General features: G+C 42.4%; 2 protein-coding genes across 2 annotated transcripts; both read right to left on the bottom strand.

Annotated features, from left to right (window-relative positions):
• Positions 1-15615: 15615 nt before the first annotated feature.
• On the bottom strand, positions 15616-17842 carry lratd2b (LRAT domain containing 2b). The gene is made up of 2 exons (XM_070911768.1): positions 17720-17842; positions 15616-17435 (listed from the first exon to the last, which is right to left on the bottom strand). The coding sequence occupies exon 2, from the start codon at positions 17250-17252 to the stop codon at positions 16425-16427; it is 828 nt and encodes a 275-aa protein (XP_070767869.1). The 5' UTR covers positions 17253-17435; positions 17720-17842; the 3' UTR covers positions 15616-16424.
• Positions 17843-20950: 3108 nt separating this feature from the next.
• On the bottom strand, positions 20951-26093 carry nsmce2 (NSE2 (MMS21) homolog, SMC5-SMC6 complex SUMO ligase). The gene is made up of 6 exons (XM_070912223.1): positions 25730-26093; positions 25178-25290; positions 24718-24871; positions 22121-22212; positions 21781-21887; positions 20951-21332 (listed from the first exon to the last, which is right to left on the bottom strand). Exons 1-6 carry the CDS (start codon positions 25842-25844, stop codon positions 21221-21223), a joined length of 693 nt encoding a protein of 230 aa, XP_070768324.1. The 5' UTR covers positions 25845-26093; the 3' UTR covers positions 20951-21220.
• Positions 26094-26187: the final 94 nt, after the last annotated feature.

Here is a 26187-nt window from a genome sequence, read left to right as displayed (position 1 = left end):
CAGTGATGCAAAGTGTGAGACTTCCAGGGAGCTGGACAAACCTGACAATGGAGTCTCCAATCAGCGTCATAGTTAGCAGGAGAGGTAGCATTGCTTGTCGGATGGTTGAACTGTGTCTAAAACCCGCACTCCCCCATCTCACCTTTGTGACGTTGGCAGTGGTGGAGCTGTGTCCGTACATTTAGCAACTTCCTGAAACAGTCATTACATAACGATTGGCTGAATGTGTGGTGATAGAAAGAATGTAGGCTACGAACTTTTTCACCTTGTTTTGTATACAAAAAATCAACACCATGAATGCCTTTGAGGAGGCCCACTCCTCTGCTCACTCCCGGATATGCTGATCAAGCGACGTTGGACACCCCGGGCTGCTTGCTTGCACGGCAGAGAACCAGGAGCCCAATTTGGAGTGAGGTAGTAGGAACATTTTCGGCCATTAAGTCCAGTGCCTAGCAAGGTTAGCAAAGTCCTGTAGTGAAGCGTACACGTGCACACAATGCTAATTTGACTACATAGGCTAAAATATTTGACACATCGTAGCAATATGGGTTCATGACTTTTTTTAGAGACAGCTTATACATACTTAAGATAGTAATGTATACAGTCAGTACTTGGCACAAGCAATACTACTCTACTTCTCAGGTAGGTAGTGCAAGAGGAAGGCCCGCCTGTTGCCACAAGTTATGACCATTGTCCTTATTTCAGGTTAAAAAACAACAACACACTGGTCCACCATAACATCTCCCTAGTTAAATATGAATAAATGTGAGGGGGTGGGGCATTATTAAAAACAATCAGTCAATCAGATTGCAATTCACACCCTCACCGCACTGCTGCCTGCCCAAAGCTGTACTGTATGTGTCTCTGTGGAGCCCCTGATATTGAATAAAGACACGCCACACTCGCAGAAAATAGCTGTGTGTTAATATGCAGCAGCAGTAGGATCTTTCCTTTCCCCTGAAGGTGTTAGATTTGAGTGTTCCACAGCCCGTAGTTCGATGGCCTGGTCCACATGGAAACAGAGTCAAACAGAGATGAGAAGGGGCTCCTTACTGGATTTGAGGAAAGATTATGCAGGGTGAGGCAGATCAGTACACTCTAACACTTCAGGGCTATGTTCACACAGGTTCTGCTTTCTTCATACATGTGTTTTTTTAGTGACACCTATACTGTATACTATACCAAAAATCAACGTCACAAGAATGGATGACCTGACATTAAACATTAAAAGTTTTCATTTACATGAACAGTCTTTTATTAGAGCGCTATGACCAAACAATGGTCTGAATGGGGAAAAAAAGTTTCACTCTAGTTATAATGAACTGAAATTAATTTGGTGTTGACCGCCCAGCTGGATAAAAAGAAGCCTAATTGGATGGAAAACAGTCCAATCTGTTAACACTGAATACAGAAGGAGCTAAACAGAGAACACAGTTTGTGTGTATTGGTTGTACAGGCCAGTTTAGGAATAAGGGTTTAAGACTGGATGAAACTGGCAACAGCCACGCCCGCCCAGTAAGAAAACATCCTCACTGACACCCTAACCTAAACCCCTGGTTCCCAGTTTCAGCCCACAGTCCACACTGATGGTTTTCTCTCCAACCAACCAGTTGATTACATTCACCTTGTGTCCCAGTCCTAAAAGAGTCCTTCATTAGTTGGCCAAAATGAAAAACCAGCAGGATCAGGCTTGAAGACCACCGATCCACGCAGTTACTGCCTCTCCCTCTCCCTCTCTCTCCCTCTCTCTCTCTCTCTCTCTCTCTCTCCCTCTCCCTCTCCCTCTCTCTCCCTCTCTCTCTCTCTCTCTCTCTCTCTCTCTCTCTCTCTCTCTCTCCCTTCTCCCAACCTGTAATCCAGCGATCAGTTGTCCAGGCAACAGCACTGGCTACCGTTCCGCCACGTGCACAGTGCTGCCGGGTCAGAATGAAAGTGCCTGGAGGGGGCGATGCAAATCACCCATTGCACTACACTGGAGACCCCCATAGAAATCCTGGGCATAAGCCTGCCCTGAGGTTTTTTCTCTCAGCGATGTGTAACACCTCTGTGTGTTATTAGTGCTCTAGTGTGAGAGATCTCTGTCAATCACATAAATAAATTAAGGTAATTCCAGAGCTGATATTTGTTTCACTTAAAACTGATCTTAGTGGTGTGTTCACAAGCTGTGTATGATGTATTTCTTGCTCAATTGTTGCTTTGTCAAATGAATATTTTATCAATACAATGAATGATTTCATTCCAGGGTTTAGTCCACAAATCAACACCTTACAAGTCACATTGTAACTGGTTTGAAAGTCAACATAATCATGCTATTTAGACTTGCACGATGTTACTATGTATCAACTGTTGAAATTATATACAGAGAGCGCAGAGGAGGAGGAGGAGGAGGAAGAGGAGGAGGACGCGGTTGGAATGTGGAAAGTCATGTCTGTGGGAAACCACATACCAGGGAATAAACACATACATGCACATGTGCACATATGCCTTTACTGTGACTCCACAATCATGTGCTGCATGAAGGTCAACACACATATAGTGTCTGCTCTACATGGCAACAACAACACTCATCAGGCTCACTGCTGTTGAGGAATTAGCTCATAACCTTGTGCACTGCAGCTCTCAGACTCCTCCATAATCTCCCCTGCAAACTTTGTTTGAACTCTGGTGCATATAATACCTTCATTCAGGAGTCTATGGCATGTGGAACAATAGCACAAAGAAGAGTTTCTTATATGATTTTGTGGTAAAAAATTGATTTCCCTTTCCATATATGATTTCCTAATACTGTGGTAGGGGAGCTTGGACCTTCTTCGACTATGCATGTGGTAAATGTACAGCAAACAGACCAATCGGGACAACATAGTCACAACACTTGATGGGTATGATATCTTCATAAGCAAACTGTAAGTGTAATATCTAAGTGCACCACTTTAACACAACCCAAAATGCTGCTACAACCTGTGCCCAAAATTGTGTTTGATTTGAGATAAAGGTGGATGACATTACATGTAACATTACAGGAGACTGGGAGGAATATAGAAGTTGTTAATCACTGAGAGAATGAATGCAAAGAGTTTGTTGTAATTACACATGTCTGCCCCTTTCTAAATATACGTTTACATTTGAATCAACATAACAGGGTAGAGTCAGCGCGGCCGTTCTGGCAGTGGCACCAACTTTCTACAGTGAAAGACATTCGACATGAAAAGAAAGTGTTATTTTCTTCATTCTCAGTCTGTCACCCTCCCCTCATACTGTCCGCCGGTCTGTCGAGAGCCTTCTGTTCCTCTATCTGAGTCCTCTCTCATCACAAGGACTGCTGCTTTTAGTTGTCAAACAAAAACAGATGCATGGCGCCTGGTAGAAATTACAAACTTTTGTCAACAAATAGTGAGTACATTCCATTTTCCACTCTGGGGGTGGTTATAGTATATTTCCCTCCAAAAAAAATGACACAAAGGAAAACAAAAAAATCTGTCACCGAGTGATGGCTGAAATTACAGTCTTGCAGTTTCATGAGAAGTGGAGACATAATTTGGCAATTTACTATTCAATGAGCTGGTTTCACAGACGAGCACCATAAGTGGTTTTATCTGTTTATGCGCAGGAATACATTGTGGTGCTCGTGCATCACTTGTACAATAAGAGAGAGGGAACATTTGGAGTTTAATGGTGTGCCTGTACAGCCTACAGTACACACAAATTAACAAAACCCTTTAGGGCCTCTTCTCTATACTCGTGTAATTTAGATAGCTCAAACATTACAGGATTGCAAATGTACTTGATGTCACTCTCAAATGAACTTGATGAGTTCAGCTCCCTCTGCGTCTCCTCTCTAGCAGTGGTCTTCTAAGCCGAATGGGATCTGACACCTGTATCAGGGTTTACACTCTTTGCAAACTCCACTCACACTGATTTGATGTGTGTCACTTTGTGAATACTTTTTTTTCACCCTCCCCACTGTTCTATCACTCCGAACCCAACTTGTAAATACTCATCCTGACCTTGAATAGCCCGACAGCCGCCCGAGATAATCCCGCAGCCTCACAGAAGAGCGAAGAACTATGCGGAAAAATCCGCCGGAAGAGAGTGACTGTTGGAAAATTCTTACTGACTTCTTTTTCTTATTTATCTTTGTGACAGTGGGTCCAGAGAAGGGGATGACAGAGAGAGAGGGTGGTGTGGTGGTGTTGGCCCTGCGTGTTAGGGAGAGGCTGTGATCATGACTGGCAGTAGAGAGACAACAGTGAAGGAAAGGAACGGCGAGGCCAGAGACAAGAGCTGCGATGGTAATGCATGTCACATTGATGAGGCCATGCCACGAGAAGTTGGGAATGGGGTCAACTCCACATCCTGTCGCCCAGTGTCTCTGCTTGAGGCTCTAACTCCAATTTCCACCGCTATCATTTGTTAGGTCTTTCTCTGTCTCTGTGTTCATCTTTTCTTTTTCTCTAATCTGCTTCACTATGACAATTCTTCCCTCTACTTCTACAGTGGACACTATTCATCTGTCACCCCTGGCTTTGTCTCCCCGAGTCTCTCCAAGCTCTTCACTAGTATGTTCTGGACTCCAAACTTTTTGTTGCGAAGGGAATGAAGCCAGGATTAACCGAGGCTCCTTTAAAGCCTGTTTGTGCTACACAAATGACGGAACTGTATGGGGCTATCACTTTTTATTCCAAATAAAAATTTGATTTTTATTTGTTTATTTTTTTAAATCCCTTTAAATCCCCAGCCCTAGTATGCTATGCTATGCATCCCATATGCAAAGATGCAGTGGTGGAAAGTGACAAAGTACTATTACTCAAGCACTTTTGAGATATTGGTATTTGTATTAGTATTTCCATTTTATGCCACTTTATACGTCTACTGAAAATCTGTATTTTTTACTCCTCTACATTTGTTTGACAGTTGCTAGTTATGTATGGCTTAGCTTAGCATAAAGACTAGACGCAGAGGAAAACAGCTAGCCTGGCTTTCTCTATCAGTTCATTTGTTGACTACAAAAGAAATGTAAAAATGGCGGGTGTTAGGGAGATACATGCTGTAATTATTTCCTGGTGAACAACAGCCTAGCAATGACTTCCCAGAGCCTCGATATCACAGCGAGGTTGCCAGACAACCAGAATCAAAATCAGAATCAGAAATACTTTATTGATCCCTGGGGGGAAATTATACAGTACCGGTGCTCCCATTCAAGAGTAGAAAGTAGCATAAATTTAGAAATGAGAGTATGTACAAAAATAAGATATAAAAATAAGAAATAGAAAATAAAAAACATACACATTTACAATGTTTAAGTGAAAAATAAAAGTAAAAAATATATACAATAACAATGTATATATGTATATATATATATATATATATTGCACAACCAATGTTAGCATTAGCCAGACATGCTCTATAAGTTTGACAAGTATTTTTTTTACTTTGAGCAGAGCCAAGGTACTGTAGCCATTACCCCTGCTTAAATGCTAAGCTAACGTGCTCCCAGCCCCAGCTTTGTATGTAATGCACAGACATGTGACGGTGGTATGTTCTCATCTCACTCGTTGGAAGAAAGCAAATAAGAGCATCTCCCAAAATGTTGAACTATTCCTCTACGTCAGAAAAATACAAAAATATAATATATATAAAGCAACAGTATACCACCATGACAGGGGCAAATCTGTGAGGGGCAAGAAGTTGTCTTTTGATGTCTAAGAGAATTTTACTTTTTTTCACTTGTAACAAGATATTTCATGTTTCTACTTTACTTAAGAATCTGAAAACTTTCACCCCACTGGAGATAATCTACACCTGCATTGTTTATTCTGCACAAACACTCCCTCACACCCACAGAGTGCCAGGCGGGTGGCATTTAGCCTGGGTGGGCAACACCAAGGTGTCCAAAATCTCTCTGCAGCCCACTGCTCCATTGAGCTGCACAGAGGAGCTTAGGAAGAAAGAAAACAGTGCTAATCATTACCCACACCCTCACCCACCGCCCTTCCCTTTCCTCTTTGCTCCTTCCCACCTCCTTCCTCTCATTAAAATAAGTCAGAGAGAGCAGGCCTGCATACTGATGCATTGTTAAGCACTCTTAATTGAACTTGAGGATTCTTAATGTGCCATCATTCAAATGCTTAGTCTGTGTGCTCTCGGCTGCTTAGTCCGAATTGCCCTCTGCGCTGCATTTATCTCCACCTCCTCCGCTGCACGTCCATTCAGCTTTTGGTGGAAGGGAGGAAGGGCTCTGTGGCAGATTTGTAATGTGCGGGCATGGAGGAAAAGGACACTGACTCTTTATACAACAGAAGGAACAAAAGCGTTCACATGGTGCCAGCTGGGAGTTTCATCATCAGCACAGGAGAGAGAGGGCAAAGTGAGAAAGCGAGAGAGAAAGGAAGCAGTGGGAAAGAGCAAGAGAGTGGGGAAAAAAGTTATTGGACTAGAAGGGGCAGGGTGACATCAATAGCATCCCAAGCAGGGCCACAAATTAGCCGGGCGAGACGCGGCGCAGCATGGGAGCCGACAGCTGGGGCCCCGCGCGCAATGCCACCAGGGGATTAGCGGGGTTTCAGGATCTGACACAGAGGGGATGAGCGTCATGGGCAGAATAAAGAGCAACGCGGGGATTAGAGAGCTTCCCGACACTCCACCAACACTCATGAAGGGCTTAAAGGGCTATAGATATCATTAATGAATGGACAGGGAGAGAGACAGAGAGAAAGAGAGAGACGGTTGGGGGGGGTCGTCTTTTTGCTTTTATTCAGCCTGACCCCCCTACGTTGCCACTCAGATTTTTAATGATCACACATTCCACGTACATACATTAAAAGTCAATGAGAGGCGGGCCAAAGAGGCAAACTGCCCGTGTGTTGATCATTCAAAATAACACACAGCACACCAGACAGAGATGGCCGGCTCTGACTGGTGTATGTTCAATTCATGCCACCCTCTGAAGATTACGCCTGAATTATTCATCTGAAAGTCGTGGCGAAAATGCCAAACATATATTTGAATATTTGTACGCTTTTGTGCGAGTACACTGGAACAACAAGATAGCATTCATTGTGGTGCGCATGTGGGTGTGCTGCCGGGATACGTGTAGGTATCAAACTCTGCATTCAGATGCTCGGTATGGGGTGATTTGAGGGGCCACAAGGCTGTGTCTTGTTTTCTAAAAAGGAAATTGCAGAGTTTTCTCTCATAAACAGACCGTGCCTTCAGATAGGCACAGCTCCACCAGCCCGTCTACGCGACCACTGCAGGGATCTGGCACCACGATAACCTTTGTTCTTGTAACTCGCAACACACCAAAGACGAGACAAACTCATGGAGCTAATATGATTTTGGAAAATGCCATGCATAACTGAAAAGTTTGCAGAATATCAGCGTGATCTGTGAACTTCAAAATACCCCTGCGCAGCCTTTTCCATGATAATGACATTGCCTCAGAGCCAAATGGGATATCCTGGACAGGAAGGCATGGAGAGATAAGTCTGCCTGTTGTTTAGGAACATGGAGTTATCATCTCCCCCCCCCCACCTTCTCCTCCCCGACAGAGCTCTGTGTGTAGCACTAATGGAGTCTTTATCATGAAAGAGTTAACTACTTATCACTGGTTCGCTGTTACGGATTGCTGAAGGGGCAGAATGCTCTTTGATGAACTTCAGTCAAAGTTTAATGAAAGCAAATTTGCGTCCATGGTAAGGCCTTGGCTTGCTCCTTTAGTGCCATCTCAGTCTGTGGGTACAGGATGGGTGCTGTATAAAATGCAAGCCTGTGACGGACGGACGGAGTTTGTCTGCTTGTGTGTGTCAATCCAACAGAAATGGATATACATGGTCCTCGATTTTGTCACATCTGAGGATAAAACAGAAAGATGTGGAGATGTGGATTATTTTTGTTTTCTTCTTCACAGCGTGGACTTCCCTTCAGCGCTCTCAGTGCGCCCAGACGACCCACATCCAAGTTGTTTTGGAAATGAATCATTTGGTGCACTGGAGTCTCTGCCTCCCACTGTGAGCGAATACATACACTGCTCGAGTCCTGCTGTGTCAGAGAAGCCACACCTTGTCCTTGTGTACAGTGTCCCACCATTGTCCTGAGAGATCCCATGAGATCCCCAGGAAGGGTGTGTGTGTGTGTGTGACTGTGTGTTGACTTTTCTTGTATCCTGATTGATGTTACATATAAGAGCCTTATTGTAATTATTGTGCTTCTGTGCTCTTGTTGCAGCTGCACCACACATCGCAGTGTTCTTGGTGACGGGTGTTTTAATTTACAAGAAGAAACTCTCATAAGTGAACCATTGTAATACCAATAGTTTTCTGTAATTGCAATGATGATAGCGTGGGCAATTTTTCAAAAAAAACTTCTGATTCGAAAGCCGCAATAACAAGGTGTAGAAATTTGAACGCAGCTTAATTGCTTCTATGTTGTCAACACACTTTGTTAAAAATGGAATCTGGAGCTTTGTTGACAATAAATCTGAAACTCAGACCTTAAATGAGCAAACACTCGGGCTCAGGAAGGCAGTGGTGTAGTCATTACTGCCTCCCGTTTTCACATTGAGATTTTAATCATCGGCCACAGTATTTCTGATTGATGTGTGTGCGTGAGTTTGTGTGCGTGTGAATTATGTGTACACACATATATCCCATGCACACGGGGGGTTGTAATACATCTTGGTAATTAGTCTCATAATTATAAGGCAATAAACTGCAGTACACATGGGAGACTGATCCATCTCTGGGATACTGCAATTACCCTGCTAAGATGTGTTGCTGTGACAAATCTCCAGAAGCAAAGTGGAGCGCTGCACTGTTCCGCTTAAAACAACTTGCAGAACACAGGCTTAGTTCAGTTTTGTGTTCACAGATGTGTGTGGGATGTACACATGCATCAAAACAAAGGGTTTACATGGTGCATTTGGCCTGTTTCTTGGAGTGGACATGGCCTAAGAACCAAACAATTCCCCCGATTTGATTTGAAATTCCAGTCCTGCTGCCACTTCTTTCCCTGTACATTTTTTTCCAAAGGCTGTCTAGACAATGCAATCCCAAGTCTTCAAATGCTGATGCACAACAGCTTGTCTTCGAGTTCTCGCCAATCTGGTCGATGTGGTGATATCACACGGCCGCTGAGTGAGTCTAAATTGGCTTTGCCTCCATTAGCTCCGACAGTGCCTCATTATCAGCAGCCAACATCTAGCCTTCAGGGCCAGACCTCTGCTACTCCGCCACCCACTAGTTCCATATCACACACACACATGGACTGAACACACAGGTATTCGCAAGCACACACACACACACACACACGTAGGGGGATGTTCTCACTGTCTCTTGCACACATACATGCTAATACTTCCATCTCCATATCTTTGATTAAGCCAGCAGGATGTTCGCTTTGCTACTGAGCACACCTGCTTTCATAGCGGACACCAACAAAGGATGATGGGATGCTCATCAGCTGGAGATGTTAAAAGGAAATCACAGCTCTTCCCATTGGCGGGCAGCTGGGAGAGCGGGTGTGGTGAGGTTTTGCGACGACAGTGTGACAGTGGAAATAGCAGTGATTTAATATGAATGAACGTAAGTGTCAAAACATCCCCTCTCTCTATATGCACAGCAGTGAAACATAAATAAGTTCATTCAACACTCACACATGCATGCACAGCACACGTACATGTGCACAGAGCAAAGGGTAAGTTTGCTTAAATTACATGTGTACACACACACACAGAAAATGTGGCTTGGTATATAACCTTTTCTAAACAACGTGCAGACCTTTTTTCATTCAGCATCAGCTCTCACAGTCTGAACTTAGATGTCATGCCTGCAAGTCATACTCCTGCAAAACAATGGATCAGTGATTTATGCCAAAATCAAGGCTTTCTGTTTCTTTAGTAAATACTTTAAAATCAAGAGAGATCATACAGGAAGATGCAGATAATAGAAGGTTAGGATGAAGGTGTGATTTGGATTTGCAGACATGTCATGGGCATGTTCATGTCTCTGGTCAAAACTAGCCATGTTTTATCATCAGTTCACCATCAGGCTCTTTTTAAATCCTCAGCAAAGAATCTTGGATTGGCAATATTTGGTCATTTTAAAGGAATAGTTCAACATTATTAATATGACTATTTGCTTTCTTGCTGAGAGTTAGATGAGAAGATTGGCACCACTCGCATATCTGTCCGGTAAATATACGCCTACAGTCAGTTTCTGGTTAGCTTAGCTTAGCTTAGCATGAAGACTGGAAACTGAAGACAACAAAAACTGCCTACCAGCACCACTAAAGCTCACCAGTTAACACATTGTATCTTGTTTCTTTAATCTGTACAAAAACTGTTTCCCCCGCTTTCAGTTTTCATGCTAAGCTAAGCTAATCGCCTGCTGGCTGTAGCTTCATATTTAGAGTCAACATAAGAGTGGTCTTGTTGTCGCCGTGAGTTTGCCAGAAAACCAGCAGAGACTCCTGGAAGTCACTGCGGCACGGCACGTAGCTCCATGTTAAAACACAAATAGTCGTTTTTTATGTTTCAGTGTTTCAGTTGCTAAGCTAACCTAACCAGCTGCTGGTATGCAGATATGAGAGTGGTATCGATCTTCTCATCTAACTCTCAGCAAGAAAGCAAAATGTCATCTATTCTGTCTCGTGGTAGAACGAGACAGAAAGTGCAAGGATCTGCTTGTGGGCTCCTCCACACAACTGATAATGATCATGACCCTGTAGTCGGTCAAGTGTTTTGTATCAGCGTTTACTCAGCTGCTTACTTTTTCTGTGTGGCGTGCAGGGGGGGCAGCACTCCTCTAAACCTCCTCCAGTCATCTAAAATCTGCAATTCATAAGGACGAATCAGACACAGTTAGCACGAGAAGCAGATGTGAAAATGTCTGAGTCACGGACATCATCGTGTGTCAGCTGAAACCACTCAAAATAAGACTAGCAGAAGATAAGCAAGGAGGAAGCAAAACAGCTAACAAGGAAAGAAGAAGGCACATTAGAACGGGCTACGCGAATTTCATTTTTTTTTCAGTGAAGGGAATATGAAAGCACAGCTCTGACCCTAACAATTAAACTGACAGTGCACAGGAGCAGCGACATGGAATTAAAATTAAAGAAGAGCAAGAAGGTTGATAAGTGCTAATTTGATTCCCTGGGATCAGGGAGGAAGGTTTGAAAAGACAGCAGCGATGGTAGGCTCTATTAATTGGCAAAAGAAAAAGAGACTCTCAGGGGATTATGACTCTTGCTGCCAGGTGAAGCACACTCCACACACAAAACTGACACTTTTCCAGAACTGTGTGGCTCCTTTGCCACTGTTTAACCTGGTTATTAATTTAATGATTGCATGTTTTAAGATATATACGTATATATTAGGTTAAGGAATAGAAAAGTCTTTCCTTTCATTTCTAGATATTATGGCTTTTAACACAAGCTAAATTCTCTGTATTCACATAGAGGCAGAACAGAAAAAACAAGAAGAACAAAATTGAGTGAGAAAAATAAAAAGGCCTACAGCTGTATTAGCATAATTGGTAATAATAAATAACTAGCTTAAACTGTCATTTTGCAATTTCTAACCTGGTAACTCGCACAATGTTAGTCAGTATAGCTGAGGATGAAGGGCAGGATTTCCTGTGATGACTCAGGATACAATGAATGTTGATAGCTATTGACTCAGCCTGCCATAAATATTTAAAGTGACAAACAGGTCAGAGTGCTTGAAGGCAACAATTCTCAGTCACGTCTCAGTTCAACTATGAGGGTTTAATAACCACTGTGATTTCTGTTCCCTCTCTCTCAGGTCATAACTCAGGCCTCCTATCCCTCTCTTTCTTTCTCTCTTTTATTCATGCGTTCACCCATCACCATCCAAAGAAACAGGGTCACTTTGTTGAAAGTTTTCCTCGGGCCCTTTCTTGTTGTCTGACTCTGCTTATGTAACCCAGACAGCCCTGGCTGACCGGACACCACAGCTCAAACTAGAATAGGCCGGATTCCACTCTGACGAGCTCCTCATCAGCTCCTGTTGTCTAAGAATTTTACGCTCTTCCTCTTGACATGGCGATCAAACCAAAGACATTCTTACATTGTCTTACAAAGCTATCCTTACACATGATGTCTTGTATCTTCACCCATCCTGACTCACTACATTGGTATTCTTGTTTCCTTTTGAACCATCACGATGTCTTTGAACTGATCATTTCTGAGCACAGCAATTCCCCCAGTTCAGGCTTTTAATAGCGGCTTTACCTTCACAGCCTACTGCTCAGTCCTATGGAACCACATTTGTCAAGGAAAGTGAAAGAAACCACAAAGGAAGGGGGGGGGGGGGGGGGCATTGGTTGCCTGCCTGCATGTGGTGGCATACAAACTAAATTCAATTGTTGTGCAGTTGAAAAGTAGCAAGTGAAGCACAAACAGAGTAAAACTAGGCTACGGGAATGTTGCTTTGAAAAAGGAGAGCAACCTTAGAGCTCCATGGAGCTGGGAGGGAACGGACTTTGCCATTGTATGGCTGAAAAAACAAACGGTCCTCCTGTGTAGGGGGACAAGAAAGAATCACAGCACAGCGCCAGTCTGAAACGAACAGTAAACATAATCCAGTCCAAGTCAAACTGGTGGGAGTCACATGTAAATTATTAACCCAATGCAGGCGGATGGCGCTGGAAGTAAAGTTTACAGTGGACATGTGGGGGACAAAAAGTTGTGTGAGTTGCAGCTCTGTGGATCAATAATAGACAATGAATGCAGCATAGTTAATTTTAGAGCTACATTTTGGATTTTCATTATTCTGCCATTATGATGGAACTGTCTCTCCAAACACAGGCATAAAACATGATTCAGGTGAGTGGGCAGTGAAAATGGCCTGACAAACAAAACCCCACAGCACTCTATCCTTGTCCGAAGCAGATGGTTTTATAGGTAAGAAAGCAAATTAATATTTTTACAGTTAAGTGTTAACATGACCGGAAAGTGGCCTGGTTCTCAAACAGAGTTCACATCAGTGCTGGCAACATTTTTGGATTAAAAGCTGTTTGAAACATTCAACATTGCACTGCTAATCAAAGGCGGATGTAATCTTACTAATCTGTTTTACTATCTTATCTTACAAGCACACACTCTTTCCCAACAGCCATTCATAAATCCCATTCCTTACTGCTTGAAGAGGAATCCTATCTATTGGCGAAAACCTTAGTAGTTCAGAGATGCTGTTCGAGCAGCAAAAGTGGCATAAAAGTGGTAATCTAATAAACAAAAATCCCTGAGGTGAGATTCATATTCTAAATAGCCGAGCACACAACCTGAAATTGTCAAATGTCCCCAAACTATCTATCTTTGAGCTACAAAGTGTTTGTCCCACTTGGATAAGAATCTCACAGTGGCTGGAGGCCACGTCTAAAATACACTCCCACTTCCTGTAGGCCTGTCAGATAGAATCTCCTCATAAATGCACTCCCTCTAAAGTTCAGACATGTTTGCATGTGGGAAGAAGTTTTTTTTGCAAATAATGACATTTCGTAAACAAAGGGTGGGTTTGATTGGAGCTCTGGCATGTCCCCAACTTCTGTAATGTTGCCAGTTTAGCCTGAGGGGTGTGGGCTTTCCTCCAATCCTCCAAAGGAAGCATGACAGGCTCAATGGCCAAGAGGCTGACATGAATGAGCCATACACTGTTCGCGTCATGGTAAAAGAGGACTTTGAAACAGATTGCTCTCACTTGGCACATCTAATCTAGTTTGGTCACTGGTGGTCATTTGATTTCAATCAGGGATGCACAATGGCTCAGCTTTCTTGGGCTGTTGGACTGAATGTGAAATTGATTCAATTTCTGCATTGACAAGCTAAATTAAAGATACCCAGTGGAGTTTTTACCACTAGGAGCGCTGTGGAGCAGTGTTTTTATGAGTGGGTCCTTGTTTTGTTTGCATCATGTATGCGGCTGGTAACACGCAACAAGGCGGAGCATCACATCAATAAAGGCAGCGAAGAAGAAGACTGCAAGCTAGCAAACATGGATGTAAACAATGCAGAATTTTAAATATTTAAAAAAGGGGGGATGTTTTGTACACACTATATGTCTTGGTGAGTAACACTAAATGTAAAGAGAAACTCTGTTTACAAGAAAACTCCACAGGGAAGCTTTAAAATTTCACCAACAAACAAGCTGCACAATAAAATCGTAATCAGATTTATATCAATGCTGCTGATAGCTTGATGGCTTTGTTTTTGTTTCGTGTTTTTCATCATGCTACAGTGTACGTTTGCTGAGAACACAGAAAACCATTAAATTTGTGGAGAGCAAATCTAACTGAATGATGCAAGTATAATTCTATTTCAGCTTTGTCACACATGATGAAAAATGGGAGTTAATATAACTCTACTGGCAGCTGCTTTAACATTGTGTGCTTCACCCAATGCTGGATTCCGTTGGTGCTAAAAAACATCTGATTATCATAAATATGCATCCCATACACAGAGGCACACAATTTATATTTCATCACTGTGCTAGACCACAGAGGATTGAGGAAATGCTAATGTGTCCGGCAGCTTTCCTATTTGGTACCAGTGCTGACAATGATCCTGCTTCGGGTCCAGTGGGACCTTACCTGCAGCAAAACGACTACAGCATTATCTCCATGCAAATATTACCAGGGAAAACAAACAGGCAAAGTAACTCATCTGCTGACTGGCTACAAGGGAGTCTTCAGCTTCCTCTGAAACACTGAGGGGAAAAAAACATGTCTCACAGCTCAAAACCTCAGAGCCTGTTGTAATTTCTGTTGCAGCATCTGTATGTGAAAGTACTGTCAAGTCTTTTACAGGCTTATATTGCTTAACATTAGGTATCTCCTGTTGTAATCTGACATATCATTTACTTTTATGGTCTATTTCTCCATCACAATTTGAATCTTATCAAATTATATCAACTGGACTTTTATCACTTACATATAATATCCTTTCTTTCTGTATCTTTGCAGAAAATAAATGAAAATGTGATTTGGCTGCGTTAAAATTGAGCCTATTTGCCCAAAATTTAATGAATGCTGTAATTCCAGCGGAAGGAAGGAAAGCCAAATATGGGCGAGGAACATTCTAAGCCCGCGGCTAAACTTTCAAAAAATGACTTATCTTCAGTCGGCAGAGGTGTAAACAAAGCAAAATGACCAGCAAGGTTGGAACACGACTTAACACGAGCTAACAAAGCTGCTGTTTAAGTGGTTTCAGGGAGCTGCTGCTCTGAGGCAAATGTTTAGATCAAAACTGACAGCATTAGCAGATGTGTCTGTGGGGCAGCCAGCACTCTTCATCACACAACAACAAACAAAAAGCAGGGATCTTAACAGGTAGAGCTGTGGCTCCTCCAGGGGGTGAAGCGGGGCTGTGGTGGTGGTGGTGGTGGTGCAGCAGCTGCTTTCAAATATTTATGTGCAGTGCAAAACAATGCTGTTGTTTACGGTGTTTAGGATGCAGGGTTTGGTTAGAATATAGAATAACCTGTCCTACTTTTCCTAAGATTCATGGTTTGAAATTATTGATTAGCATTGTACCGACATTCCCATAAATCATTAAAAAAGGTCAGTCACAATCCTTCACTATAAAGAAAATAAAAACTTTACTGTTCAAATATATATTTATTTCCATATTCCTTCATACAAACATCTTTGTTTCCAGAAAAATAAACTGTTGAATAAACAGATGAATCAATAAAAGTGCACAGTCACAGCTGTGAACATTGTCCACAGTGGTCATAGAGTGGGTAAAGCTGCGTGATGATTGGATACAAAGCAACAGAAGGGAATCCTCAAGGTTGACACACAACAACAAAAGCAAGTCGTCGTCTCTCCTCCACTCTGTACTGATCTCCAACACCTGAGTTGTACAGGAGCGAGCACTTTCAGCACTCTCATCAGGTACAAGTACATTGGAGAGGTTTTGCTCCTCTGTGCAAAGATTCATTGGATTAGAAAGATAATTATGGGCAATTAAATTCTGACTTCATTCCCAAATGATTAGACTGCAGGTGCAGCTCCGATGCAAATGTATCCATCATAACAAGTCACTCAATCCTGGGTTGAGTGAGTAAAATCTAATTTTTCTCAGGAGGGGGGGGCATTTGCCAGTGTGCAACAGTTTTGACCTTTGCTTTGCTAATGCACTTGAGAATGAAACAAGTGTCACCCCGGCTGTCAGCACTTTTCCTCTCATTATGGAGAAAAGCAATATTTATGAACATTAACTCCCTCTGAAGATGCACTCCTGTTTGCGGTGTGGCACGTGCACCCAAGCCTACAGACTGAGTTCTTATTGGTTGAGTGGAGGAATAAATGCTGCCTCATGCTTTGTTTTTAAGCATGAAAAGTTTTTCCACTGAACACCTCCTTTAACATCAAGCTCAGATCCGCACCAGACGACCACAGCATCCACTATCAGTTGACAAAATGCTCCTCTTTGATTTCATGTGTTGCGTTCAGGTGGTTGGCCAGCTCTTGCATCACAGCGTCTTTGCCAATCTGATCGTTCCTCCTCTTTTCCATGATCACGTCCTCCAGGCTCTGGAACTCCAGGACGTGGCTCTTCTTCTCTGAAAAGAGTAATTTTAACCTGTAGGGCTGCTTTCCTATCCGTATCTCCCCTCCGATTTTGAACTCCCGTTTGCCAAAGCGGCACCAGGCAGCAAAACACTCAGAGTTCCTCCAGTACAGCTCTCTGTCTCTCGACCCGACATGGTCCAGGGCGTTGCGCACTATCACCTCCGGCGGGAGCGCGCGGTACCTGTAAAGGCTGTTCACTATCCGGCCTTTTTTGCCCTGGCTCACATCAGTGAGAAAGTTGTTCTTTATCTCAGCCCTGTGCAAATGAACCACCTGGAAGTCCCCGACGTAAACAGCCCAGTGTGGATACTGTCCAGTGGCCACAAACTCCAGCAGGTCTCCGGGTCTGCACTTGTTCAGGAGGCTTTCCGCGGAGTGAGTCGCGGTTCCGGTGTTTCTCTCGTACACGCACTCCTCTCGGTAGTAAATCGCGCACTCCAGCTCGTCCTGGGGGTCGAAGGGCTTCTCTTCGTGGTTTACAGAGTGGCTGCCCGATGAAAAGTGGCCCAAATTGTCGTCCTGGTCGTCGTCGCCGTCGTCGTTGGAGAAAATGTAGGAGACGCCGATCCGCGGTCCGTCGTCGTCCGGGTCGAACCCATTTGGGTCCGACGTTGGCACCTCTGCGTAATTTAAATGCGTTAGTTTCTCCACCTGGTTCCCCATAAAGGTGGAAGGAGGACGAAGGTGGATAAAGCTGAGCACAGAAACAGGATCCACCTGTTCTTGGCGCACTCGCTTCACCGGGGAGGAGAGGCGCAGGGTTGAGTCCGGACTAAATCCACAGCGGTGAAGACGGACACCAATAATCCATGTCCAGCTGTATATATCCTCCGAATGAGCCCCGACCTGTACACATATAAACAAGACAGCAGCTTATTCAGCGAGCTCAGGACACATTAGAATCCCGCCTGCAAGTCAAACTAGTTTACATTCCCAACAGGTGTGACCTGACACACCTGTTGGCTCACAGTTTGCACGAAACACACCGATTTATCTACTGCTGGGGGTTTTTTCCCCCACTTTTTCCACCAGCTCAGTGCCGTACGATATTAGTCTTTGTCAGTTGTTCTCTAAGAATGACTCCGGTTCAATTTTCTTCGGGTCAGTCCACAGTAAAGTCTCGGACTCACCTGCAGCTCAGCAGCCTTCTTTCTCACACACTCCTGTTGTCACATCGGTAAAATAAACAGGGTTTAACAGCAGGGCAGCTGCCTCTTCCTGTATGGTCGGCTGCTGTGTGCTTTGCTCTGCTGTACAGACAGTCTGTAGTATGAACCTCAGTGTTTGTTGCAGCGAAACTCACCCAGGATCTACTGACTGCTGGGAGGTGTTGTTAAAGCGACAGTACGCCTTTTTTTGTTGTTGCTTCATTTACATATTCAGTCTCCACTTTACTTAAAATAGGTATCTGTAATTAATTAACTTAATCAGTACAGTTAAATACATGTTGCATGTCCAGTAGATATACTATGGGCTTACACAAATAAAAAATAAATATATAAAGTATTTTTTATTGTAGCCTATCATACAGAGATGAGGAATATTTAAAAAACACACACATGAATTAAACATAAGGTCACAATAAACCCACTTCTCAGTGCCCCATACACACTTAAGTCCATATTTGATTAATACAGTGATTTTCAAAAGGGAGCAAATGATTCCAAAAGGTCAAAAACATAGAGTATACCTCGATTATATTTCCATATCTTTTAATGAACAACAGCCGTGTTTATGCATTTCTACAAAAGAGGCTTGAGCTCGTGAAGTAATTGATGAGGAAATTATGAAAACATTCAAACCTTCATGAACAGAGAGTAGCAGACACATCCTGTATGAAGGAAAGAAAAAAGGGGACCGCTGGGGAGAAATACATCCAAGTAGGCTGTTTGCATTCTGTCCTTTGTAATCAACCCTGGAGAGTTAGTTTTAGACAACGAATATGTGCAAAATCCTGACTCTGTTTTGCTTTGGGGTAGGTGACTGGTCAGGTATTTCATTATTTCCATACTCAGAAAGTTGTGTGCTATGATGAAATGAGGTTTAAAAGTGAAATCGGATCATGATTATGAGTGAAATCTCAATTTACGTTGTTGCATGTACAAGGACTCATGGTGTGATTTAAGGATTAGGATCATAAAGACTTGGAAATACCACCAATCAAGACTAAATGCTATTAAGTATAGTTTTTTTCATTCCTTCAAGCACAAATGACCTTACCATATTAGATTTATTTGATCAAATCAAATGTGCTGCAAAACCGAGGGCATACTGCTCCAAACATATTGAGCTACAAAGATGTAAACATCACAAATGCCAGCTGGGAAAACAATGACATTAGTATCTCTGAAGTGCTCTCTGCCTAAATGAAACTTTACAGTAGCCCTTTTCCCCAGCAGACAGGTGTTACTAATAGCATTAACGATGGCTCTGTTCTGTTCAAGTGTCTCGGTAAGCCGAGACAGTGAGCTGGCATGCACAATACCGGACCCTGAAACTGAAGCAGCTGAATGGAATTCAGCCATCATATATTATATTTACCAGGCTGAGGCTATAGCATTCTCTGCCTTACTTGCTAGACATTTGATACTCTTTAGTTTTATTAGTTTAGTTATTAAGTGCCAGGTGTCATTTATTAAGTAACTGCATGGAAGTAGTTTTGTAATGTAACGCTTTGTAATGCCTAGCAATAATCTGTTTCTATGTTGATCTTGTTTTGGAGTATTGCGTACTACTGTGATTGTATAATATATGCGAAAATCAATAAAAAAATATTTGACTAATAATATCATTCATTTTATTATTTACACCTGTGCTTTTCCAGAGGCATGTTAAAATGTTAGTGAAAAAGGGCCAACTCCAAGAGTAGGAACAGGTGATAATGCAAGTAGTAGTTACATCAAGTACTGTAGTGTCGTGAACTATTCACAGTATTTCTTTAAAGTTCTTGTATCACTTGCAGTCATAAACAACTTAACTCCTGTTTAACGGAAACAAGTTTTAGCTTTAGCCCCAAAAAAGGAGTGGGAGAAAAACATGACACCTGGATCAAACCAGAATTTTGGAGTGCCAGTCTCATCTGAGCCCCCCCCCCCCCCCCTCCCCTCCTCTCCTCCTCCAGCTCTGGCACTGCACAAACCAGGACTCCTGCGCCAGGAAGTGAGATTGTGTTTACTTCCAGCCAAAGGTAAAATCCTCCTTGGACAAGCCAGATATTGAGGCTTACAGTGTCTCAGGCAGCCATTACACCTACTTCTTGGAGCTTTTGAACAGATGAATGTGAATTCCAGATCAAACATAGCCAGAAGAAAGCAAACATCTATAGGGAATTGATTGGGGTTTTTTTCTTTCTCAGCACTGCATTTCTGTACCATATTGTGATTGAATTTCTGAGAATAGTTACAGCTCTGCATCCATCCAAAGAAACAGCTTAATGGCTCATGCCCGTGATAGGGTGAATGCAATGCTGATGCGTGTTTGTGTGCACTATCCACAAATTGAACTGTTGTTGTGAAATTACCTGTGACTTAACATGTTATGCAGTAAACAAGATTCGATTTGCAGAGCAGTAATTCAAAATGAGGTAGAGTGGAGAAGTGAATGAGTCAACATCAGCTAGATCATTTGTTGCCAGTTAATATCTTCGTTTGGTGAAATGCTCTTAGTGCTGCGTGACGCACTGTTTGGAGGGAAAGAGCAATTAGAGATTTTTAAAAAATGCCTGATGCAAGGTTATTAAAAGATTAGCTTCACCTAGTTTCATCTCAGCACAGCCATTGTTTGTTCCTCTTTGGAACAAAGACCCTTCACAGTTAGCCAGAGCAGGCAGGAAGAGATTTGATCACATAAGTGCATTCCCACAGATGTTGAAGAATGGTTTGTTGGCTCTTTCACATTCTCAACTGTTTTGTTGATTTTTTTTTGTTATCTCTAGTATCCAACTTCAGTTACCTGCAATTAGAAGAAACTACATTAAAAAGGAGGCGCACAAGTCACAAAGATTTCAACATTTCCAATATTCAGTTTTCTTGGGTCATATATATGTTCACATATGCTCACTAACCTGAGGATAGACTAAATTCAGCCCTTCATAGATTTATAGTTGCCAGTAGTGGTCACAACTCTACTAATAATCCTATTTTAATAAGCATAATATTTATGATCCAGAGATGAAAAGTAGATTTCTTCTGCTCTGGCTCTGCAGACGGCATGGATCCTGTGCCCTCCTGCAGACACTGCTCTCTTGTGGTTCTGTCAACTTACTGCATCATGTAGACCAGAAAATATTGGAAAATGATGTATCCATTCTCCCAATTACAACTACAAGTTTGGTGGTATTCATTTCTGAAAAGGTCTGAAGCTTTTATTTATACTCAACAAGACTGGAGCACACAAGAATGCTAAAAAAAACAAACAAGTCATCACTTCTTAAATTCTAATTTAACTGGGTTTACCTGAGGTACAAATGTCTGAATAAAAAAATCTTAATTTCCCACAAACACAAGCAAACATAGGTTAACAACTTGAGTACTGATGAAAACAACTGTCTGCCAACAACATTCTGTTCTTGATATATAAATAATGACCATAGCACAGGTTTAATGATGAATGATTGTGCCAATAAGAATGTACTACATCCGGTTGCCCTGTCTCTTTTGGCTCTGGATCTTTCTCCTCAACATCTGGTCAGGAATCACATCTGACTCTCTCACGTCTGTGTTTCCACAGCCCACCACAGGACAGCTAGAGGACAGAGAAAGAGCAGGAAACGGAACACATTTAAAGCGTGAGTTAAGAAAAGATCTCTGCATTGATACTCTTGAAGAGTTGACTGCCAGGCACTATAGGGAGGATGACCACAAGTGCAACAGTATTTCATGCACCTAATCACCATAATAGCCCTCTTGAGTGTTGCTGATATAATTCTGCATGTAAGGTGTGCACGGTGACCACAGTCAGGACTCAAGACAATAAGCACGTTTCTTTGACAACAACATAAACTGGCACTGGGATTTAATCAGTGGTCCTCTAGGACCAGCCACATTTAATTTCCTTCCAACATCAAAGCAATATAATAAAGAAAATGTGAATTAAAGCAGGCTGCTGGTCCCATGCCAGCCCTGCCGAGTTGTTTACTGCTGCAAAAACCTGACTCAACTTTCTAACAGTCCTCCAAGGGAGAGTGTCTTACCAGCATTTCTTTTTCTGGCTGTGTTTTGTTTTGATCATGCCCAGTATGGCTTCTTCATCATAGTAGTGGTTACACTTCTTATTCTTCACTGGGTTCACCATTTCCACCTTTAATAAAGACATTGGAGTGTTTATATAATGAAACACACAGACCAAAATCACAATGTAGCTGCTAAAACACCAAATCAAGGTGGTTTTCTGTTTTGTTGATACTGAAACGAATATGTTATTGTCAGAAATCAGGCAGAGATGTAATCAGATGGAAATGTTCCTGAGTCAACAGGAATATGTAAATAACTATAATAAGTTAAACAACAGGTTGGCAGGCTGGAGTGGTCTACCTGTGTGAGTGGGCAGGTGAAGTTGACTTGGCTCTGTGTAACAGCAATGTCCTCATCGAGCTCCACCATGTTCTCTGCCGACTCTTGGTTGGCTGAAAACACAACATACATACAGTGTGTGCTTCTAAATGTCCAATCACAGCAATAAATGACGAACTGGATCGATGACAAGATGGCAGGAGAATAACCAGCAGGCAAGGACATGGACTTGGTTGAAACTACATCTATGGAATACAGCAACATGTCCCATTTAAGAGCTCATAAATTCAGAGCTAATCCTAATTAAACGCTATAAAAAAATAAGCCACTGTCCACATGAAGGATGTGGTGTTTGCCAGATTTTACCACCATTCACAAACTCTTACTTTGGCAGAAGGACACAATGCCACATACATTTAAAAAAAGCCTTAAGATATTACACCATCAGATGCACAGTTACAGTGGCTTGCAAAAGTATTCAGCCCCCTTGAACTTTTCCACATTTTGTCACGTTACGACCACAAACAGAAATATATTTTATTGGAATTTTATGTGAAAGACCAACACAAAGTGGCACACAATTGTGAAGTAGAAAGAAAATTATACATGATTAAAAAAAAAATTTACAAATAAAAAACTGAAAAGTACGGTGTGCAAAAGTATTCAGCCCCCCTGAGTCAATACTTTGTGGAACCGCCTTTTGCTGCAATTACAGCTGCAAGTCTTTTGGGGTATGTCTCTACCAGCTTTGCACATCGAGAGACTGAAATTTTTGCCCATTCTTCCTTGCAAAACAGCTCAAGCTCAGTCAGATTAGATGGAGAGCGTTTGTGAACGGCATTTTTCAGATCTTGCCACAGATTCTCGATTGGATTTAGGTCTGGACTTTGACTGGGCCATTCTAACACATGAATATGTTTTGTTTTAAACCCTTCCATTGTAGCCCTGGCTTTATGTTTAGGGTCGTTGTCCTGCTGGAAGGTGAACCTCCGCCCCAGTCTCAAGTCTTTTGCAGACTCCATCAGGTTTTCTTCCAAGATTGCCCTGTATTTGGCTCCATCCATCTTCCCATCAACTCTGACCATCTTCCCTGTCCCTGCTGAAGAGAAGCACCCCCAGAGCATGATGCTGCCACCACCATGTTTGACAGTGGGGATGGTGTGTTTAGAGTGATGTGCAGTGTTAGTTTTCCGCCACACATAGCGTTTTGCATTTAGGCCAAAAAGTTCAATTTTGGTCTCATCTGACCAGAGCACCTTCTTCCACATGTTTGCTGTGTCTCCCATATGGCTTCTGGCAAACTGCAAACGGGACTTCTTAAGGTTTTCTTTTAACAATGGCTTTCTTCTTGCCACTCTTCCATAAAGGCCAGATTTGTGCAGCGCACGACTAATAGTTGTCCTGTGGACAGATTCCCCCACCTGAGCTGTGGATCTCTGCAGTTCGTCGAGAGTCACCATGGGCCTCTTGGCTGCATCTCTGATCAGTGCTCTCCTTGTTCGGCCTGTAAGTTTAGGTGGACGGCCGTGTCTTGGTAGGTTTGCAGTTGTGCCATACAATTTCCATTTCCGGATGATGGATTGAACAGCGCTCCGTGAGATGTTCAAAGCTTGGGAAATCTTTTTATAGCCTAACCCTGCTTTAAACTTCTCCACAACTTTATCCCTGACCTGTCTGGTGTGTTCCTTGGACATCATGATGCTGTTTGCTCCCCAATATTCTCTTAACAAACCTCTGAGGCCGTCACAGAACAGCTGTATTTGTACTCAGATTAGATTACACACAGGTGGACTCTATTTAGTCATTAGGTCAACATTCGATCATTCAGCAATCATCAGGCAACTTCTGAAGGCAATTGGTTACACTCAGAGAAAAGGGGGCTGAATACTTTTGCACACCGTACTTTTCAGTTTTTTATTTGTAAATTTTTTTTTAAATCATATATAATTTTCTTTCTACTTCACAATTGTGTGCCACTTTGTGTTGGTCTTTCACATAAAATTCCAATAAAATATATTTAGATTTGTGGTCGTAACGTGACAAAATGTGGAAAAGTTCAAGGGGGCTGAATACTTTTGCAAGCCACTGTACCTACATGCACGCACAGCAATCTCACCTGCACACAGACAACACACCCACCCACACATGAAGCAATCTCCCCTTTTTTAGCCCACGTTCACACCTCTGTTGCAGCTACAAATATAAAATAGTCAAAGGTCATCTTGTGCTCAAGGTATTAAAAAAAAAAACTCCTGCCAATGGGGTTACGTATTTTAATTTCAGCCGTTACGAGAGCACATTGTAAGTATCCCTCAAAAGGAACATGAGGTGATGGTTTTGCTGCTCATTCAATGAATGCATAAAAAGAAGAAAAAGAAGAAAATAACAGCTAACAGAATTATTCAACAGTAAACAAAAGGAGTTGCGTGTTTCAAATTAAGCTAATTATCCTGGAAAAAGGACACATCCCAAGATTTCTCTCTCTCCTTGGCTGAGAAGCCCTCCTGCAAGCACAGCTATTATCGAAGTCTATTATAAGCCCTGAATTCACTGCATTGAGTCTAGCAGTGCATAAATTCAGACTATTCTTTCTTAGCTTTTCCCTCCACGGGCCTTACCTTGGTTGAGAGAGTTCTGGATGCTGTCCTTGAAGGCCACTACTTTCTGGTGATTGTGCAGCTCAGCCTCAGAGAGCCTGGCTATTCTCTCTGTGAACTGCTCCTTCACCTTGGCAGACAGGCTGAACATGGCCTCTGGCTGCTGTGTGGTAACCTGCAGAAATTGAAGTAGGTTAGGCTGTTTCCTTGACTTTAACAATAAGAGTCAACTTCAGAGTTTTCCCTGACATTTAAAACTAACACCTTGACATTAAGACTTGCCACTCCAGAACATCTGGGAGTACACAGAGGAGCAGGAGCCACCATGAGTTCTGAATGACCTTCCAAAGAACCAATCATTTTTATGCACTTTTTGTACATTTAAATCCTCATCGCAGTAATGCATCTTGAGGCCGACCTGTTAATTTAGTATAAGGATGCTTTCCACTTACGCGATTAGACCATGCCAGGTTTCTCTCACCTCTGCTGTGACTTGTTGCACAGCGTCAACAAAGTAGTTAATCTCCCTGTCCAGCTTGGCACACTCCAGAATCATGGCTTCCATCTCTTTGATGCCAGGGTTCACCTCTTCATCTGTAACATAACAGCACACACAGTGATGGAAAACACATTCAGATCATTTAAGTAAAAGCAGCAATAGCACACTGTAAAAATACTTGTAAGTGTTACCAACAGATGTATCAAAAGTACAAGTATTCATTATGCAGAATGACCCCTGCAAGTAAACTATGAGTCTATTATTGGACCATTATGATTGATACAGTAATATGTACTTTATACACTGCTGGGTAGATCACTCTATATCAATGTATTATATTATGTAAACGTATCATTGATTCTGTTTATTAAAGACAAATCTTTTAAGTAACTTGTAGCTAAAACTGCCAGATAAATGCAGTGCAGTAAAAAGTTCAACAGTTCCCTCTGAAACGTAGTGCAGTAACAGAAGCATAAAACTGCATAAAATGAAAATACCAAAGTATCTCAGTACAAGTAACTTCACGTTACGTACTCTGAGCTTCAGCCAGGTCCATAGCCACATCTGTCACTATGTCCATCCCCGTCCCGATGTCTGTCTGACATGACTTCAGGCTCGACAGTGTTCCGTGGACTGCGCTAAGAGACATTACTTTGTCTATAGTTTATCCTCTGAGCCCACAGACACAACAAACATAACCTAAAGTTCAGCTGACCTAGCCTAGCTTGCTAACGTTATCTGCTTCTGTTCTGGTTAGCTTAGCTAGCTAACTGACGAGCGACTGTATGGGTGTGAAGGAGAAACGTCTTAATCTGTGTCAGCTTTTCTTTACTAACGCTAATATGAAGAAAACAGCCAAAAGTGAAATACACATATACATTGGCGTTACAGGGAAACGAGCAAATCACCCGCGAATAAATAACGACTACAGTGACAGGTCTGACTTCCGTTCTTGTTTTTCAAAGTAAAAGCCTTGACAAAAAGATTCCAGT

Source organism: Enoplosus armatus, chromosome 9, assembly GCF_043641665.1.
Source record: "Enoplosus armatus isolate fEnoArm2 chromosome 9, fEnoArm2.hap1, whole genome shotgun sequence".
Lineage (NCBI taxonomy): Eukaryota > Metazoa > Chordata > Actinopteri > Centrarchiformes > Enoplosidae > Enoplosus > Enoplosus armatus.
The sequence above is the reverse complement of the archived record's forward strand: the minus strand, read 5'-3'. Positions and strand labels throughout refer to the sequence as shown.

Coding starts and splice junctions, on each gene's coding strand:
- nsmce2 (XM_070912223.1), bottom strand. CDS start 25,844: ATGTCTCTTAGCGCAGTCCACGGAACACTGTCGAGCCTGAAGTCATGT. Junction 25,291..25,729: donor GGACCTGGCTGAAGCTCAGA/GTACGTAACGTG, acceptor GTTATGTTACAG/ATGAAGAGGTGAACCCTGGC. Junction 22,213..24,717: donor CCAGAACTCTCTCAACCAAG/GTAAGGCCCGTG, acceptor TTGTGTTTTCAG/CCAACCAAGAGTCGGCAGAG.
- lratd2b (XM_070911768.1), bottom strand. CDS start 17,252: ATGGGGAACCAGGTGGAGAAACTAACGCATTTAAATTACGCAGAGGTG.